The following is a 14,046-nucleotide window of genomic DNA, read 5'->3' as shown; positions in this document are numbered from 1 at the left end:
GGGGCGCTGGGTCATGCTGGGCACCCAGAGAGGCCTGTGTCCTGGCAGCCTAGGTGTGTCTGCTACACTCACTTTATTCGGACCTAGCTCTTTGGAGGGCAGTGACTGCTGGGACAGAAGCCTGGACTCCAGGGGTCCTACATTTCAGACTGAGTCCACTTCCCTGGAGCCTGGCCCCTGCAAAACAAACAAACAAAATCCTTGGGACCTTCCTTCCTGCCATCTCCTACCCTCTCTTTTCCCTCAGATGCTTCCTCAGCCCCACCCCACTCCTAGTCCTTAGGTGAGGTTTCAGAGAAGCATGGGGCCTGCTGCAGTCCCCTTACTTTGGACATTAATCAGCCTCTCCTCCATTCCATGGGAGGGGACAAAGGAAGCCATTTTCGAAAGGACACCTAAGTAGAAGTCAGAAGAGAGACATGTTGCCCTGGGACTTCTGTCTTTTCTGTCTGTAAATTCAACACCATGGTGCTCCCTGAGGGTGACAAAGGGTGGTGGCTGGTGGGTGGAGCCTCAGATGACAGCCAGGCCCCGTATGTATCGGGGCATAGGATGGTGTTGCCTAGCTTGAATGTTCCCTTTGCTCCACCTCTCCTGCCTCCCCTGGACACCCTGAACAGCCATTTACTCTCTCCCCTTGCTTCATGCAAAAGTTGCTGAGTGACCTTCTTTATCAGCTGTTGCTACATAACAAAACCACCCCAAAACTTAGTAGCTTAAAACAATAACCAATTCTGTGAATTGGCAAGTCAGCTGGTGGTTCGATTGGTCTCAGCTCAGCTCACTTATACATTTGCAGTCAACTGCTGGTCGCTGCTTCTGGGGTTGGCTGGCTGTTGGCTAGGGTGATGGGGATGAGCGGGCTAGCCCAGGCCTGTTCACATAACAGCTGGGGAGGGTTCTAAGCGAGCAGGACCAGGATTAGAGTGAGACAAGGGAGGCATTCACCGTGGGCACAAAAAGTAATCAAGATAAGAAATATTTTAATGTAATATTTTTAAAGATCAAAATTAATACAAAAGTCCACGATGAATAAAATATCAAAAATTTAACTAAAGACAGGATCAGTTACCATACCAAGGCATTTCTGGAGCCTGAGGCAAAAAGAAAAATCAGTAGTTGTGATCCTGAGGCAAGTACCTCACTCATCTCCTCTTGCAGAAGAGTATGTGGAAGCTTGTCAGGCTTCTTGAGAGTCCATGACTGGCACATTTACTTCCATAACATTCTGTTGGCCCAAGCAAGTCACAGGGCCAGCCCAGGTTCTAAGGGATTGGGAGGCAAACCCCACCTCCCCTCCAGGGAGGAGAAGCAAAATCATATTTCATAGGGTGTGAAGAATTGGGGAATTTTTGCAATCACCCACTGGCAGCAGAGAAGTAGCCCCAAGGCTCAGGCCTTGCTTTCACTCTACCAGCTGAAGGCGCTGAATGAGACTGTTTGCTAACGCCCACTCCTGTGTTCGCTGTGGGATTCTGATTTATAGAGATGACACAGCAATGAGACAGAGAAGTTAATGCCACTGAAAGAAGTTTTTATGGCTTGCATTTCCCTCGAGAAGGGGGACTACCCACCGTGCAGGGCCACATAGGGAAGCACCCAGTTTGTAAGGAAAGACTGAGGAACTACCACAGATTGGAAGAAACTAAGGTGACATGACGACTAAGTGCAATGTGGGATGCTGGATGGGATCCTGGAACAGAAAAAGGACATTAGTGGAAAGACTGGGGAAATTCAAAGTGGTCTATAGTTAAGTGTCTTGTACCAACATGAATTTCCTAGTTTTAATAATTGTACTATGGTCAGGTAAGATGTTGATGTTAGGGGAAACTGGGTGAGGGATATAAAGGGAACGCTAGCATTTTTGCAATGCTCTAACTTTTTTGCAAGTCTAAAATTAGCTAACAAAAAGTTAATAAAACTATAAGAGACGGAAAAGAACAGTGTTGTTTCATAGAGTTAATGGTTTAGCGTGGGAGAGACAAGGTCTCCTTGGGTTGTTGTGTGGGCGTTGCTGTGTGTGTGTTGGGGGGTGTGGTGGGATCCATCTAGGCACATTCTGGCACTGGATTCAGTGGCTCCCAGATGTGCGTGAAGGCGCAGCCTGGGTGGGGACTCATTGGGGGCGGGGAGTCATTCCTGATGCAAAGGCTCCTCCCCGCCCCAGAAGAGCACGTCAGCACAGACACTTGGGTTTCCATCTCGTTATGGCTCAGGGGAGCTGGGAAGGAGGCACCTGTCTGACTGGGGCTCTGCCTCTCGTCGTCCTCTCCTCTGTTTGCTGCCCAGCATGGCCAGCTGCTTGGCACCCCCGTTGCTGCTGCTACTGCTTCTAGGTGAGTGCCTGCCTCCTCCCCGAGACCTCTGAACCTCGGCTTCTCTGTCCCTGATCCTCTTCCCTCCTCAAGCACAAGGCAAGAAGGTGATTCTAGGAAAAGCTGAAATGCAGGAAGGGGCACCAATGAGACACCTGTGCTCGAGGTGTGGGGACACAGCACCCCGCCTCCAGCTTTTGGGTCCCACAGAGCCACGGCCTCCTAAGTCTCCCAAGTCTCGCCTTGGTAGCTCTGCCCCAGAAACTTTCTTTTTCCTATTGCCTGCTCTCCCGCCTCTATTACCCTTCCCCCAGCCCCAGCCCTCCACCTTCAGTCTTGCAGCTTCACATTGATACCTTGCCCTGCATCTTCAGTGTCTCCATGCCATGCATCTGCTGTTCCACCTGCTTGGACTACCCCTTCCTCACCTGGGTCATCATGGAGGGAGGGGTCACTTTACCAGGTGGTGTAGGTTGAGGAGAAAGGAATCTGGCAAACGTTCAAGGCAGAGGAGATTTTGGAGCTGAGATGTGCTGTTTTGAGGGTGAACATGAAGTAAGGGTGCTCCTGGTGGAGGGAAACAGGTAAGCAAAGGAACAGAAGTGGAACCAAGATCTCAGGAGACACTAGGTGCTGCTGTGTGTGGCTGCGGCCTGGGGATGTGAGGGCTTGGCTGGGAGAGAAGGGCAAAGTTTGCCTGCTGCTCTGGAGTCCTGGAAGGGAGGGAAGGAGACTGGAGGGGAGGAAAGGAGAGAGAAAGGAAAGGCTTCCCCCCCTCCTGTCCATCCCGTCCACTTACAGACCTATTCCAAGCCCTCAGTGTCTATTCTACCTTCCTCCACAGCCACCCAAAAGAGATGGCCAGTGCCAGACACACACACACACACACACACACACACACACACACACACACACACACACACAGCGAGATGGGTGTTGAACCAGGTTGCGAAACTTCCCTCAAACTTTGGTGCCAGAGGCTTCTCACCTGAGCAAGGTTCCTGGAGGCTGAGAGCACCGAGGGGCGGGGGTAGCCTCGTTTTGTGACTGAGGTCCTAGGAAGGGGCTGCCAAGTTCTGACCTCCAAAGACCCTAGCTTGGCTGGATTTAGATGCGGCCCATAGCACTTCTGGATAAAGCTCACCCTCTGCCCAACAGACCCCTGGTGTGTGACTGGGCTGTGCCAGGCACACTCTCTGCCCCCAGTGGAGTGCCCTGTGGCTAAGGACAGAGCCCTGTGGCCTGCCGTCTGGGACTTCTCTTGAATCCACACCCTGGCAGCCAGGCCTAAATTGCTCCAGTGCCCAGAGCCCTAGTGGGGAATCTTTTTATCTGGCTAGTGGAGAGTGGAGAGCCCAGGAGGAAACCAGAGTCCATCCAGATGGGGCAGCAACAGTTAGATCGGTGAGGAGGGAGCACCAGAAGAGGATGGAGGGGGAAGACGCAGAGGCAGGGGGCAGGAGGAGGCACAAGAGAAGGTCAAGAAGAAAGGAGAACCTGAAACCTACAGGCCACTCAAAGGGTCTCCAAGGGGGAGGGGGAAGGAGAGGAAAGGAAGAAAGGTCAGGCGTCCCGGCATGTCAGAGCAGAAGAGGAGCGGCCACTGTCCTCAGCACCATTTCTGATAAGTCTCCATGAGTCAGGTCCCAGAAGCCTTGCTGTTTTCCGTGTCAGATGGGGCCCAGGAGAATGAGAGGAATCTCATGGACCCCTCTTTGGATGGGCGAGGGGTGGTGCCTGCGGAGGGTGGGCCTCAGCTTCCGCGGGAGGCCAGGCCCAGCCTCGACGCGCCCCATCCACCCCAGACGTGCTGCAGGAAATCCCTGACCCCGCCACTGCCCAGCTCCACAACGGAAGGTCAGTCAGTACCAGTCGCTCACGCATTCGGGTCACATTCTGCCCACCTCGAGTTTTGAGCACCCCGCATCTTCGGAGGCCCTGACTGGGAGGCGGAGGTGAAGTGTGTGTGTGTAAGGAACGTCAACAACCACAGCCTGCCCGCCGCTCCACCAGGGTCACCGAGCGCTGTCGCACCGAACCGATGCGTGGACGCGGCCGACGCGTGCACCGCGGATGCGCGATGCCAGCGGTTGCGCACCGCATACGTGGTGCAGTGCCTGGGTCGGGCCGCGCCGGGGAGCTGCCCCCGCGCCCGCTGCCGCCGCGCCCTGCGCCGCTTCTTCGCCCGCGGGCCGCCCGAGCTTACCCACGCGCTGCTCTTCTGCCCGTGCGGCGGCCCCGCATGTGCCGAGCGCCGGCGCCAGACCTTCGTGCCCTCCTGCGCCTTCTCGGGTCCTGAACCGGCCCCGCCCTCCTGCCTCGCGCCCTTAGACGCCTGCGAGCACAGCCGGGTCTGCAGGTGCTGGAGGAGGTGGAGTAGAGGGAGGGGGCGGGGCTGGCGGGTGGGGGGCGGGTCCCACTTACCTCCCACTCACCGCCTTCGGACCGCCCCGCGCAGGCCCCGCCTCTTGGCCTTCCAGGCTTCCTGCGCGCCTGCCCCCAGCAACCTGGACGGCTGCCTTCGAGACCAGATCCCCAGCTGCCTGCGCGCCTACGCCGGCCTCGTGGGTATGCACCGCCCAGATCCCTGCTGGGGCGGGGGCTCTCCTGGGAATGCCTCTATCCGGGTGGGCCGATTATCCTGCTTTCGGGGTCTCGGCAGGCACCGCCGTCACCCCCAACTACGTGGACAACGCTAGCGCGCGCGTGGCACCCTGGTGCGACTGCGGAGCTAGCGGAAACCGGCGCGAGGAGTGCGAAGTGTTCCGGGGGCTCTTCACAAGGAACCGCTGCTTGGGTGAGGGGCCCGGGCGGGGCGGGAAGGGAGTCCAGTCGGGGCTTTCTGCCCCCTCCCAAGCTGCCTAGCTGGCGCTGAGGAAACTGAGGCCCCCAGAGGCAGCCTTGTAGGCCCACTTACCCCCTCTGCTGTCGTCTTGCCCCTTGGGCAATCTGCGCCCAGCTGGTTCCGGAGACCAAGTCACAGACCAAAGTAGAATCCTAGGGTAGTCTAGGCTGGTGCCCCTGCGGGCAGGAAGTGGGGGCGGTTAAAACAAGTTTCCGAGGCCCTGGAATGGAACAAGGCGAGATTCCTGCTTCCGCCACGCATAGCCAACTCCCCCCATTAAAGATCTTGCCTTTCGGGTCTGAGTAGCTGGGTGGTTCGCTGACCACTTTGGGAGTTAGAGGGCCTGGGTTTGAAGGCTGACTCTGCCACTTACTTAGCTGAGAGTTAAATTCCTCTAAGCCTTTTTGTGTCCATCTGTAAAATGGGGATGATAATTGTCAGGCTCCTGTGAGGATAGAAGACTACAGTATGTAAGGCACTCTTAACACAATTGTTTTTATTTTGTTATTCCTCGCCCAGCACCTTCCATTCCAAAAGCCTTGCGGACGTCCTATCTTCCCATTTCTATCTGGGGAGGGCCCACGCAGGATGCCAAGGGTCTCAGTTTGTCCTTCAGGAGCTGGGCCCTGTGCTAGGGTTTCTCAGCCAAGCCCATCCTGCACCCCTCCCTCCATAGATAGAGCCATACAGGCCTTTGACGGTGGGTGGCCCTCAGTCCTACACGACCAGCTGGACCCCCACCAGGACCCTGAGCACAGCCTCCTACAGGTAGGTTCAGGGAGGGGATGGTGAGGTGGCAGCTCCTGCACTGCCTCTTTCCACCCTTCCATGCCAGTTGGGCCTAGATGGAGGCGTGAATGGCCTGGGATAGTGGGGGTGGCAGAGAGCAGAGCCAGGCTTTTGCCCAAGTTCATACTCTGCTCTCATCTGCCAAGGTGTCCTCTGCAGATGCGTCCCTGGAGGGGAGCTCCGTGCTCTCCGTGCTCCCCGTTCTGGTTCTCCAGCCCCTGCTCTGATGAGAACAGCAGACCTTGGACAACAGCCAACTGTCCCACCCTGCCTGGGATACTGGGCCTCATTGGTGACCTACTGCCCCACTGAAAAGGGACTGGCTTACCTCCCAAGCTGGCCCCAGTGCTCTTGCCTTACTGCCCTTTGCAGGTCTGGACACTTTTATCATGCTTTAAGGGTAGACTTAAACAGACTTGTAGGCAAAACTCCCTCTGAACAGACTTGTAGGCAAAACTCCCTTTACTACTCCAGCCGTCATGGCATCCTCCCAGTTAGGCACCACCCATCATGATAGCCACCTGCACCCCATAACTAACGTTGTCAGAGTGTTTCCTGTCCACGATATGCTGCTTGTGGGACACCACCTAGAGTGAGAATCCAGTTCCCTACATTGCACTGGTCATATGGCCATCTTCCCAGTGGTTCAACCTGGCACTAGGAATGGCATCCATAACTCAATAAATCCATGTGCACTGAGACTGGCCTTGCTTTCATGTGATCTGTGTCCTGAGAGGCTGGAGACCAAGGTCAGCCACAGGGTGTGCCTCTGCTGGCCTCCAAGAACTTGGGTGGCCTCAGAACCTCTCCAGGCATCATCTTCTCACCTGTGGATGCTGAACTGAATCACCTCTCAGGTCCTAGTGGCAGGGACTTTGGTTGCTTTTGTTTATTCTTTCATTCTCTGCTAGTAATCAGATAAACACAGTACATGTCCCAGCCTCCCTTGCAGTTAGGGGGTCTTCATGTGACACATTTCTGGCCAGTGAGTGAAATTCACAGATAAGGCTTCCCGGAGAGCTCTTTAAAAAGGAGTAGACTTGCTGACTGGGCCCTTTAGCCTCTGGCCTCAACCCTCCCCTTTTTTTGCCCAAAACTTGGAGGCAATGCCTGGGAGCATGGGCACCATCTTGAAAGTGGAACCATATGACATTGTGGCTCACCAGCCCGTCTACCTTCCTCTGGACTTTATTATGTGAGAAAAATTATACCCCTAATTTGTTTAAGCCAGTTTCTCCCCAGGTGTCTGTTATTTGCAGCCAAACATAGGCCCTGATTGACACACTTCCACTTATGGTGTTCCTGGGAGCCCCGGGATCACCTGCTGTTCTCACTTAGGGAAGCCCTACCTCCGTGCACACAGAGCCTCGCCCTGATAGACACTTGAAAGATGGTGGTTTTGTTTTTTGATTTCTGCATAATTTATGTTTCTATCCACGTGGAGCGTCAAATTCTTTCCTTGAGCTGAGGGAAATTTATCATAAAGCTTTTTATAAACACTGTGGCCAGTGTGGACCCAGAGAATGCCAAGGGCATCGTGTTAAATTGCAGTTCTGTGGAGGAGTTTTGGGCGGAGAGGGCAGAACAATGGGGGCAAGGTACTAAGCCTTCCTCAAAAGCTTGGGGACTCCTGATGAGTTAACGTGTCTCTGGACTGCTCCTTCTCAAACTTGGTTGAGATTTGGCAGGGACTGTTGCCAAACCTTGTCTCCCTATGCACCGATGCTGAATAGAAATATGGAGACAGAGATTTGGAAGATAAGAAATAGAGAGGCTTTTTTCTTTGCCAGGCAAAGGGAAGACACAGTAGGCTAGCGCCTCAAGAACTGTGCCCCACCTTCCTTGGGGAATTACAGGGATTCTTATAGGGGGCGTTCACAGTCCTGAAGTGAGTGATAAGGATCAAAATACTGAAGTTCTTGCATTCTTCTTCTTGCACTATTTCAAAACAGCCACTGCTGGCGTCAGGCAACCCAGTAATTGGGTCTATTAGTCTCTGGGTTATCAGCCTGCGACCTCCTTTCTGAAATGCAGACAGCTACAAGGGGTGATTTGCTACAAGGGAGTGCAGGATGTAATTCACATAGTGTTAAAGAGTGATAGGTTAGGACTTTCCTGGTGGTGCAGTGGCTAAGAATCTGCCTGCCAATGCAGGGGACACGGGTTCGAGCCCTGGTCCAGGAAGATCCCACATGCTGTGGAACAACTAAGCCTGTGCACCACAACTACTGAGTCTGTACTCTAGAGCCTGCGAGCCACAGCTACTGAGCCCGTGTGCCACAACTACTGACCTCGTATGCCACAACTACTGAAGCCTGTGCGCCTAGAGCCCGTGCTCCGCAACAAGAGAAGCCACCACAGTGCGAAGCCCGCACATGGCAACGAAGAGCAACCCCTGCTCGCAGCAACGAAGACCCAACACAGCCAAAAAAAAAAAAATAGGTTAGCTTTGTGAAGTACAAATCTAGTTACACACTACAGATTAGTAACAGTTAAAATAAAACTAGGAGTGATTAACTCTTTCAGGCCAGGTTATGTTTCTTCTCTAGCCTCTTCACTGTTCCCTTTATTTTCCTTGTTCTCAGGAGAGGGAAAACATTTTTAATTTTGCTGTAACAGGATCACAAGACAGGTTGAAGTGGAGGCTTTTGGTGCCTTGCTCAGAACTCTCTGGGCTAGTGCAACCCATCCACAAGCTGCTGGGGATGTTGGCTGCTAACACAGCTCACAGCTGACCCCTTTTCTAGAAGAAGTGCCTATAAGGTTACACTCTGCTCCCAGAGGTGGCCAGTGACTGACTGAGGCAGGAGTTCAGAGGCTTGGCCTGCGTGCCTCGGGGGATAGTTATGTGTGCCAGTCATGCTTCAGAGTTCCCTCTGGGATCAGGCTGAGGCTGGATCCCAGCTGAGACCACATCCTACTTCAGCTCCTTCCCCTGCCCACTCCTGCTTTCCTCACTTAGAGGTTCCCCTGAGGGCACTCCCTCCAATAAATCATGGTCTGAGAATCCCTGTCTTGGGCTTCACTTCTGGAGAACCCGACCTAAGCCACAGGGGTTAGGTACAGACCACGCTGAAGCCCAGGCCTGGGGCTGCCCTGACCAGAAAAAGAGCCACTGGCTCTGAGACTGTAGTTAACAACTCATACCAAACCCACAGACACTGCACGGGGCAGCTGTCAACCAGCCTCCAGGTTCAGCCAGTACTCTCCTGATTGGAACCAAACAGATCAAACTGGCTTGGGCATCTGAGCAATTTGGGCTTCAGGTACAGCTGTCTCCAGGGGTTCAAATGATGTTACCCCTGCTGGTCTGTGTTCCCCTCTGAGGCCAGATAGGCTCTCACCACAGGGTAGGCAAGGATGCTACCAGCAGCCCCATATCTACAGTCTCTCCTTTAGCACTCTTCAGCAGAGAAAGGCGCTTCTCTTTCCAAGGATTTGTGGCCTGGAGAGTGATGTCAGCCCACCAAGATCACATGGAATGGGAAGGACAGTTTTCCAGTGGAAAAAGGAGGGGTGTTGGACAGAGCGAAGCTCAGAGTCTAACCTGTTCCCACTTCACAAAGGAGGAATGTTCTCAGCCACCTACACCTGTGTGGGAATGGACACCTGGAGCAGAGTGGGGGGGGCGGGGGTGTGTGGTCAAGTGAAAGCATTGCCTTACCCTGTTTACCACCACTGTGTGGTAGCCCAAGCACACAATGCTAAGTTATGTGCTTTATGTGAGAGTGTGTTAAACTCTACTACTTCCATTTTTTACTCAGATAGAGTGAAATATAGGCATATGCCTTTCAAAAGATTGGGAAGATAAAAGTGAGTGGAACGTAATGGAAAATAGCAAAGTTGTTCCATAGCAGCTGGCTGTCTTCCTTCAGTACTTCTCTCCAGCTCAGGCATGGGGTTTAATCAAATGGAGCCTCTAACATCAGACAACGTGCAAGGAAAATAGGCTTCCTTGTTGGGTGCAGGGGGAAAATGAAAGGTCACAGGGCCCCCGTGTCAGCCTGGCTTTCTGGTTTTTTTTCCCAGAGTGAACATTTCCTGTGGGAGGCTTGAGGCTGTCTGGGGCATGGACCTAGCCAACTCTGGAGATAGAAGCCAAAAGAAGGGACAAGGCCCTGTGACATGCAGAGGCCATCGTCTTGCCACCTCTGGGACAGTTGACTTTTGTAGGGTTTTGTTGCTGTAATGGGCTGAATGGTGGCTCCAAAGATTTGTCCTTACCCTAATCCCTGGAACCTGTGGATGTTACCTTATTTGTAGGCAAAAGAGTGAATATTACCTTCTATGGCAAAAGATGTGATTGAATTAAGGATCTTGAGAGGAGGCACTTATCTTGGATTATCAGAGGGAGCTGTAAATGCAGTCTTGTGCATCTTTGTTAAAGAGAGGCAGGGGGAGATTAGATAGACATACAGAAGAGAGGGTGCTGTGAAGACACAGGCAGAGACAGGAGTGATGTGGTCACAAGCCAAGGAATGTGGGCAGCCACCGAAGCTAGAAGAGGCCAGGAATGGATTCTCACCTAGAGCTTCTGCTCTGGGGGGAGCGCAGCTCTGCTTACACCATGATTTTGGACTTTTCGCCTTTAGAGCTGTGAGAATAAATTTCCGTCATTTAAAGCCACCAAGGTTGGGTAATTTGTCACAGCAGCCTCGGGAAACTAATGGAGTTGTCTAAGGTGGTCTGAGTTTGGTTTCTGTCGCTTCCATGTAAAACGGTCCTGACTCGTAACGTGTAGAGTCTGGCCAAACACCTCAAAGCTGAGTCCAGTGGCCCCCACAACCATGAAAGGGTCCTGCTGTGCTCCACATCTGAGTATTGGCCTCTGTGTCCTGCCAGGTAGCCTGCTTGCTATCACTCTTTCACATGCATTCTGGGAAACTGTAGTTCTGGCCCTGGCCTCATCCCCGTGGCTGGGTCTCTGTTAGCTGTTGTCAACACTGAGCCTCTAGCTGGCAGGTGGCTAGGGATGGGACAGGCAGAAGGGCAGGTGCTGGAAGCATCCATGGACTTATGAGTGGAAACTTCATGGTTCATGAATGCCGGCTCTGGCTTGGAGCCTGTTGTCTAAGGTGCAAGGTTGGTACGAAGCACTGCCCCCCTCCTCTCTCCACCCACCCCAACTGAGTCAGGTGCGGCCAAACTCACAGAACTGGCTTATCTTTACAGGAATTGTGGACACTGGTGGGTGAAATTTCCAGAGAGGCAGGAGGGAAGGGGCTATGCAGGGCTTCAGGAGAGGTCCCCAGCTGGATGGCAACTTGCCAGTAAGCTTGGCTTGCATGTGAAAGGAGGCAGATATGTGGCCCTGCCTTGTTGGGTTGCAGGCCTGGGAAGGCCTGGGTTGAAGGATGTCTTGGGAAGCTGTCCTGCCGGGGACATGTCACCCCACACCCGAAGGAGCCTCCAGTCCAAGGCAGAAGATACAGAGGAAAATCAAGATGAGTATATGCACAAGAATATAAAACATGTACAAAACCTCAGAACCTGAGCCCTCCAGGGACTAGGATTACACAAATGAGGAGGAAAGACCTACAGCGTATGGAAACGGGCCCCAGCAGCCAGGGTGGATCCCCAGCTCCCTGTGCAACATGCTTCATACAGTCATCAGCATCATCTAGTCTAGTCCCTTCCTCAGGTTGGGGACACAGGATGCAAGAGAATCCTTGCCAGGCATGTCACACAGCTAGTAATACAGGGCTGCAAGGTGTATGTCTGTTCAGATGCAACCCACAGAGATGTGTGGGGTTGGGGACTCAGATACTAGGAGTGACATTGCAGTTGGTGACAGAATTTTTCAGGCCCACCAACTAAATCATAGTGGTGCCCCTCTGAATGCAATAATCAAATTGCCCCTCGTCTTTCCAAGATGTCCCCTAGGGGAAGCTCTGTACCGCTGAGAACTACTTTCCTGCAGGACCTGGCTGGCCCCAACTCCTACCACTGCTCTTGGACCCATTTTGCCCCCACAGCCCCCATGCCTTGCTGCTGCGCACACCCAGCAGGCACGCTGCCTCTTCAGGGCCTCTGTACCTGCTGCTCCCTCTACTTGGAGTACTCTTGTCCCAGGTGTCCATGTGCCAGCTCCCTCCTTCAGTGAGCTCTACCCCACTGTCACCTTACCACAAGAGCCTTCCCCCCCCCCCCAGCACACCCCCCAGCACTGTCTACCCCAACCCCTACCCCATCCTTGATTCACAGAAATTATTACCTGGCCTTGTCTTTATTTTTGTCTCTCCTACTAGATTGTAGACTGCACCAGGACAGGGATTTGGTCCGCATTGTTCACTGTTAAGTCCCTGGACTCCAAACAGTGCCTGGCCGACACACAGCGGCCGGATGGGCAGGAGGAGGATGGCCGACACACTGCAATCACTGGCCTACAGGGACTTTGAAATCCTGCCGGGCCCTGCCTCGAGGTGGGGGAGGTTCCCGACCAGGCCCAAATCTGCTCTCTGGCCACATCTGAGGTGGCACTGGGTGGTGGGCCTGCCTTGCACAGCTTTCACAACCATCTCCCGCCTGTGGGTGGTTCTAATTAAGACTCTCGATAGTCACAGGGTTGGCTGTTCTCATTTTTTTATGGTCAAGCTAATGGTTTTCTTGGCAACATAATTCCCTCAGAAACCTACGCTTTTTATTTATTTACCAGGCAGGCCCAGGGTCAATGACAGCATTCCTGGTTCTTTCCTGGGCACAGTTCTCAGGTTCGCTTTATTTCTCTGCTTATCCACATGACTCCCCCTCAAGATGATGGCCTTAAGGTTATGAGGCTCAAGCAGGAAGACCACACCCTCTATGTGATTCTTACTCGGAGGCCAAGTCACTGTCTCCCTGGGCCTTTTTTTGCTCATAAGCATGTCTTACTGTTTGGAGACTGGAAGCAAGACTACTTGGCTTTTCCAACACTTCACAACTCTGGATTTCAGGATTCTCCACCCCCTTCACTTCTGCTTGTAAACTGGCTAATTTTTTTCTGGAACTCAACTCTGTCTTGCCAAGTAACAATCAACATATACCACATTCTGTTTTTCTTCCAGCTTCTTCCCCTTGAACAAAAAAACTCAGTAAACACAGCAAAAAAGTAGTTTGCTTTAACAAGCTATCCACACCATAGCCATACCAGATGTTTTGCCACCACCTGACAGGGATCCCCAGCTGTTTTGCCTGCTGTGTCTGTTTTCTCATTGCTGCCGCCTCACCACTAACTAAGCCAACGCCACACACCTTAGGCTTTGGTTATAGTTGCCTTGTACTTCAAGGTGCCAGTTTGTGTATTAATAAGAGTAAGAAAAGCTGCCAAAATGCCAAATCTCAGTGGGTCGGTAAAGTTTGCTTTTCAGACGCACAGGCCAGCACACAGCTCTTGCTGGTCAGGTGGTTTGCCTTTAAGTGGTGACTTGAACCCTTATTATCTCCAGTGTCTTTAACACGTGACCTCCAGGGAGTCCCATGTGGGAGCATGGTGTTTGTGCAAAGTTTGGAACTTGAATATATCACTTCTTCCAACATTTCTTGGCTAAAGCCCAGTTTATGGCCCCAACCTAACTGCAAGGGGGCTGGGCGATGCTGTTGATGCTGTAGCAAACTGCCCCAGTATCACTCAATCACAGGTTTCTAGCCAGAGACACTTGATGGCTCCCACAACCCTCCCCGGAACAGTTTCAAGGTCCTCCCCAACCTGGCAGTGGCCTCTAGTTCAGTTCTTTCCCACCCTGGCCGAGGCTCAAGCTCTGGTAGGCAGGCCTCCTCCAGCCTCCTGGGCTGGACCTGGTGCCTCACCCACCCTCCCCTGTATGAACCACAGCCCTTCCTTGTGCTTCTTCTGGACTTTCTCAACTTACTTTATGCCGATCTTATCCTTCTAGACCTTTTGCACTCTGTACCAGGGCGCTGAAATGCACTGTTCTGACCCTGTTCTGAGGGCAGGAGCCGCATAACGTGGGGCTGGGCACACAGAAGGCCTACAGACAAGACTCTGTGAATGGACATATAACTTCATCAAAATTCAAGACCAAGGACAACGCTGTGGCCATGGAGGACTAAACCTATCAGCATACCTGAGGTTTAGCAGGAGCCCATGAGAGTACGAGT

At 53.0% G+C, this 14,046-nt stretch overlaps 1 protein-coding gene across 2 annotated transcripts; it reads left to right on the top strand.

Annotated features, from left to right (window-relative positions):
• Nucleotides 1-2,280: 2,280 nt before the first annotated feature.
• On the top strand, nt 2,281-7,679 carry GFRA4 (GDNF family receptor alpha 4). 2 transcript variants are annotated; one of them, XM_027078811.1, is made up of 6 exons: nt 2,281-2,336; nt 4,329-4,674; nt 4,774-4,883; nt 4,978-5,112; nt 5,837-5,928; nt 6,096-7,679. In XM_027078811.1, exons 1-6 carry the CDS (start codon nt 2,291-2,293, stop codon nt 6,174-6,176), a joined length of 810 nt encoding a protein of 269 aa, XP_026934612.1. In that variant the 5' UTR covers nt 2,281-2,290; the 3' UTR covers nt 6,177-7,679. The 2 variants fall into 2 exon arrangements, with proteins under 2 accessions (XP_026934612.1, XP_026934611.1); XM_027078810.1 differs by having other exon boundaries at nt 4,329-4,706; nt 4,739-4,880; nt 4,964-5,112.
• Nucleotides 7,680-14,046: the final 6,367 nt, after the last annotated feature.

Source organism: Aethalodelphis obliquidens, unplaced genomic scaffold, assembly GCF_003676395.1.
Source record: "Aethalodelphis obliquidens isolate GAN/ISIS:26980383/991018 unplaced genomic scaffold, ASM367639v1 scaffold42, whole genome shotgun sequence".
Classification (NCBI taxonomy): Eukaryota; Metazoa; Chordata; class Mammalia; order Artiodactyla; family Delphinidae; genus Aethalodelphis; species Aethalodelphis obliquidens.
This window is presented reverse-complemented; position numbering and strand designations above follow the sequence as displayed.

What these genes read in the sequence shown, in the direction of transcription:
- GFRA4 (XM_027078810.1), top strand. Translation starts at nt 2,291, where the DNA reads ATGGCCAGCTGCTTGGCACCCCCGTTGCTGCTGCTACTGCTTCTAG. An exon ending in GCTGCTGCTACTGCTTCTAG is followed by an intron (nt 2,337 to 4,328) that starts GTGAGTGCCTGC and finishes CCGCTCCACCAG; the next exon opens with GGTCACCGAGCGCTGTCGCA. An exon ending in CACAAGGAACCGCTGCTTGG is followed by an intron (nt 5,113 to 5,836) that starts GTGAGGGGCCCG and finishes CTCCCTCCATAG; the next exon opens with ATAGAGCCATACAGGCCTTT.